We start from the raw sequence: 5,817 nt of genomic DNA, 5'->3' as shown, positions 1-5,817 counted from the left end.
GGGGGGGTGGTACATATTACTAATTGTGGCAAAGACAAGCCAAACCAGTCACTCGTCGCAAAAACCAATTTTGAGTTATTAATACAGTGTTAGAGAGTAAAATATTAGCTACAAAATGGTAAAAAAATCATTCAAATCGGACATTTCCTTATGAAGTTACAAGCGTTTAACCACACAGCTGTTTAAAGAACAATATACGGGAAATCAGCCTTCAAAGTTGATGATTTCAGGCATTTCTCACACAGAAACTATCTTTAAATCCTTAAAAAGTGTTGTTTTAACATTGAAAATGGGGAAAATAACAGCATAGGATTGTGTGTAGATATATCAAGTTTAGTTTAGTGCAATAAAATAGATTTTTAAAAATTTGACTTTTTAGCATGTTTTGGCCATTTTCTCTGAAACACGATTTGCGACGAGTGACTAGTTTGGCTTGTCTTTACCACAATTGACTACACATTTTTGTTCTTATTATATTTTAATTTCAAGCTCTAAATGGTCTTATTTTGTTTTTATTTATAAACACTTTTCAAGGATAGAAAAAAATTATCATAGGAGTAATCTGTACTATATCTATGGTATTACATAATCACATCTACTGCACATACTGTAAGTGACAGATAAGACAAAAATAATTTTACAGTATATTTCATTTCATTTCTATTGTTATTTGCATCATAAAAATAAATAGAAATTGATATTGCTCCATGAGACACAATTACATATTACAAAACTAAACAAAAACTATGCTAACAGACTCATATCCCTCTCGTACAATACATCTAACCACGGTAGGCCTAGCGTTAAGTGCCTAAATGGCTGATGGGTAGAGGATGATGGGTAGAGGATGTTCCGGTACCTGTTTGTACAGTACGAGTCGGGGTAGAGCGATAGCACCTACCAAATACGTAACACTAACTAAGAGAAACTGCAAAGGATATCTTTTTAAAAATTATTAATTATTTACTGCAGTAGCTTGAACAATTTCAGCCTTGCAATTCTTATAAAAATATGTTCATACAATACAAAAGAAAGTGTATTATGTCTGAGTTTGAGCACTATTTTCATTTTTAGCAACTGATTGAGTTCTAGACCAAATGACTGAGCTACAGTACTTTCCTCCAACCAATATCTTACTCCAACTTTTTTAACTGCATGTTGCATTAACACCACATGAGCTTTACTCTGAAATACATCCCACAATGAGGTGAAAGATTAACATGAGAAATTTGTTGAATGCCATCCATGGGTCAAAGATTGACACATGCAGTTACTACTAGCTCAAATCCATGAATCAGAGGCTAGCCCAGGAAATGTGTCATCGAAAAACTTGAAAACTCTCTCACAAAACTGTGACGAATGCGACGATCAAGGAACGAAATTTATAAAATCGGTTTTCCACGAAGCTGAAACTAGCCAATAGAACATCATTAGAATAAAATTACGCTATTCTACAGGCAAAATTATGAACACACAAGGCTGTGCGTGTGATGGAATTAGATTATTTTTACACCATAATGTCCTCAAAAAGTTATTATGATCCACAAAAGGACAATTTCTTCCCAATTCTCATGTAAATTATGCGGCAATCGGTCGGGAAAAAGCATAGCAATAACCTTGAATGTGTACTTTATTGGCCAACAACACATCAATTTTACAGATCACTAATGCAAAATCAATTACACTAAAGAGAATGTCACAAGACCACTTACAATATTGTACATGTTCTCATGATAACAAATAGTTAATTATTAACAGTTTTTTAAGTGGTATTGTATTTTCCATTGAGGAGCCTACTAGAGGTCTCATAAAAACAGCAATATGAAATTAGTAGAGTAAGCCTAGTGATGAACGAGTTTGTTATGAAGATACAGTACTATAGGTACAGTATGTCAGTGTATCAGCATTTCAGAATGAAAAATAGAGGAGATTAATTACAGTAGAATGTGAGCCAAACCAAAATTATTAGACCCATTACGAAACCATCCCTAGCATGTGGACATAATGAAATTTTACATTTTACAGTTACTGTATATATAATTCTTGAATAAATTCTATATTAATAATGTATCTGGTATCAGTAAGTACTGCAAGCTTAACCATAAATTTTATTAAAACAATTCTAATTGTTTAATTGATTTTTGTAATTTATATTTCACGTACAGTATGGTACAAGTAATTGATACTGAATTCAAACATCTCTAATTCATATTCCATTTTTCTACACTTAAAATATACTGTAGCACAGAAAAATTTATGTAATAATTATGTTAATCTTGAAGGCTTGCATGGATAGTATCAATAAATTTTGGTATACCATGGTTAATTGTCAATCAATTGTTTCTGATACACAGTTACAAAAAGTTTTTATTTTATTTACTAATTAATGATTACGATATTTTGCTCCAAGTTTTAAAAATATTTTTAATTCATTAATTTCACTGTGCCATTTTTGATAAACAACAAATTACAAAATTTGGCTTAATGGACTTACAGTTTAGCTATGCTGAGAATATGAACAAAAAAATCCTATGTGTTGCTGTTTAAAATTTGTCATTCACAAGCCTTCACAATAAAGTATTCCAAACAACTTTTAGTCAAATAAATTAGATAACTGCTGTCAAAAAGTGTGATTTAAACTGAAGACAAGTAGAATTGTAAAATGTCTGTTTGAACATCTACAAAGAAACATTAAGAAAGCGTGCAGTATAAAACTTAGAAGCAACGGAAGAGAAGAACTCTAAATTTAATCTCTTGGAGACGAATCAAATAAACATTTGCGTAATTTCTTCGAAGTTGACATCCACTAGGCTGAAGTCCTCTACTACAGGGTAGCTATGGTACTGTAGAGACAATGCATTTGTACAATTAGGTTTTTCATGAGGTATCTGTAGCCTCTCTACCTAAACCCTCCAGTGCATTCACTTGTTCCATAGATACTACAGTAATAAGAATATGTTGTAAACTAGACTGACAATTAAATATTATTTAATTGTCAGTCTAGTTTACAACATACCCGCCATTTGGAAGTTTGAAGAACATGTTTTATTACAAAAATATACATGAGATGCAAAATCATTCATCCATTTGAATCATATTAAATCACACCTTAATTTACCTCACATTTTCCCGATTTATACAGAACATTATCAACAATAGTTCAACAATGACTCGCTGGTGGCACTGTTTCAATGTAATTTAAGAATGTTTAAGAAATTACAGGTACAGGTATGGCCATAGAATCCAGGCAACAAAGTTTTATTCAAATAATGTATTTAAAAACCATTTCATTACACATTGAGATTTTTTATGACGTGATTGATTTTTATCACGCTACATTAAATCAACAGGGCTTGAAAACAATCTTTCTAAAATGATAACCAACAAGAAAATCATATATATAAAAACAAATCAGCTGTACTAAAAAGCCCTCAAAAACTTATTTGAATATACTGACTGTATGCAATGGTGTACAATGTTTGCACATATTGTACACTACGATCACTGATTATGATTTAACAGTTGGGTCATTCCACCTCAAATAAAATTCATTCAAATCAAAAGGAGAGCAATCAAAATATTCACTAAAGTATTTTATAATAATCATTGACATTGTTGTGTACAGGTATGTACTGTACTGAGGTAAGACTCTTGTAGGAATCTGCAACCTTTAGATGCCGGAAAATGGCACTTTAATACAAAACCAAAAAATCTACCGTACGTAACTTAATACTATATCTGGAAAATGGAACTTTAATACTTAAAATTTATGTCAGTTATTTTTTTTTTTTTTTACGTTTTAAAAGCGGAACTTTTTTTTCCAACATCTGAGGGGGTGCTCGGGGTGACAGAGCACCATCCGGGTACGCCACTAGTTACTACTACTACTACTATAAAAAAATATTGTTCTAATGGGGATTCACATAAAAATGCTGTTTTAAGTCATCAGATCTGTTAAATTTCACATCAACTGTCTGAAAATGAGCACATAAATTGAATTGTTTTTTGTAAACCTGCTTGCGACCCAACGCAAAAGTTTGACCGAAAAATTTTTTCGGTCATGACCCATAGTTTGGGAAGCGTAGCGCTAAACAACAGGATAAAACAACAATACAGTAATAGCCTACTTTTAAGTTTCATTCACAGAACATGTTAAAAAAGAAATTATGATTACTGTAAAATTAAGATTTATGCAAATATTTACCAGAATAATAACAGCACACATGGCAGCCCTACAAAACATGGCCAAAAATACAGTAAACAGTTAAAAAAAAAACATGGTCAAAAATAAACAGTTTATAAAAACTTGGCATTTGGTTAGAGTTGGTATGCAAACTGGTTATTTTAACACAAATTCCAGTTGTACTTATCTAATGTTTCAATTGCACGACAAAACCAAAACTGATGGTTTATAGAAGCCCGTGGTCACAAGAAATCAGATGTAATCAGACATTGCGAAGTACCAAAAAAAAATTAATAAAATAGTAACTAACACCAGAAAACGTATGGCACGCATGTAATAATTGACGGCTACTGTTTACTCACAACTAGTATCGGATTGTCGATGCCACTGTATAGAGAAAAAGAACTGTAAGCCCACGCTAGGTTTGCGAGCGGAGATACACGTCCTGTTGTTGCATTACCTTGATTAGATGATGCGCATGTCAATCAATTATGCACTTGTCAATTGTAGTTCCCCCACCCCGTATCCGTGCCTAATGGGGAGTTAGCAGGGGAGTAATTTACGAAACGGTTACACATGTGAAATTCCCGGCCACCTCCCGGCAATGTGGGGCATCGTTTTAACATACATCCCTGGCTAAGTCCCCGCCGCTGTACTGCCGGGAAACATTTGTAGTCCCGGTAAAATTCCTGGCCCTTTCAATGCCGGTTACATCCACAGGTGAATTGACAAGTGCATTACATTGGAATATTGTGTCAAATAAAAGTGTAAGCCTAATCAGCCATCATAAGGCACTTTACTTACCGTGTTGGCGATTTGAGAACTTTTTTGAAGTCCTCCATTATTACTTCCTCCTGTAGTTTGAGAATTCTCCACAAATAGTACTGGGGACTGGGTTTTCTTCTGCGGTTTATTAACTTGTGGAAACCGTTTGTTCCCCACAGCCGACATATTAAAATCAAAATATAAATTCAGCCGTGAGTTACTTCCGCTTTATGGTGTTGTCCACCACTTCAGTCTTCCAACAGCAATCATAAAAAGTATGTTTCGACTACTCACTAGGCTAGTACTACTGAACGATAGAAGTAGAACGTCCATTCACCGTCTCCTTTGCTTCACCCAGCCAGCAGGCAAGACAATTATATTATACTCAAACACCGATGCTGGGCCTCCGCTACTAAAATAGCTGCACCAATTTACAAAAGATATGGATCATCACAAGGTATTTCACAAAAACATGACATTTTAGATAATTAATAGCATTCAATTATGAAATATAAAGCGCACAAACCATACTCCAAAAGAATACTTTGTTGTAGTAGAGTAGAAAGTTCATTTTGTCAACAATCCCTTTATCGATTCACAGATGATCTATCTGAATTTGATTGTCAAAGGTCATCCTGCTGAATCTCGTTTTTTTTTTTTTTTTTTTTATGTACACAGCGCCCTCTTCCGAACTCCATGTACAGTTGTTGATGTAAGTACAGCAGGGGAGGGCATAAAAATCGGTCCGAGGGCCAAAGTGAATTTTTGATTTAACACCGAGGGCCGCACCCAAACTTTGATGTTTCCAGTCAGCTTATAAAACCTCCAAGCACTGCTTTTACATCACTTTATTCTCAGTTTTAATGTTA

General features: G+C 33.8%; 1 protein-coding gene across 1 annotated transcript in view; it reads right to left on the bottom strand.

Moving 5' to 3' along the window:
* The window catches only part of LOC117121536 (rho GTPase-activating protein 45-like), a 74,669-nt gene extending 69,119 nt beyond the window's left edge, over window positions 1-5,550 (bottom strand). The window contains exon 1 of the mRNA XM_033266767.1: window positions 4,988-5,550. Coding sequence (XP_033122658.1) covers window positions 4,988-5,134 — 147 coding nt within the window. The 5' untranslated portion in view covers window positions 5,135-5,550. The remainder of the gene's footprint in view (window positions 1-4,987) is intronic.
* Window positions 5,551-5,817: the final 267 nt, after the last annotated feature.

This window comes from Anneissia japonica, unplaced genomic scaffold, assembly GCF_011630105.1.
Source record: "Anneissia japonica isolate Jap-2015-1 unplaced genomic scaffold, ASM1163010v1 scaffold287921_len548085_cov176, whole genome shotgun sequence".
Classification (NCBI taxonomy): domain Eukaryota; kingdom Metazoa; phylum Echinodermata; class Crinoidea; order Comatulida; family Comatulidae; genus Anneissia; species Anneissia japonica.
This window is presented reverse-complemented; position numbering and strand designations above follow the sequence as displayed.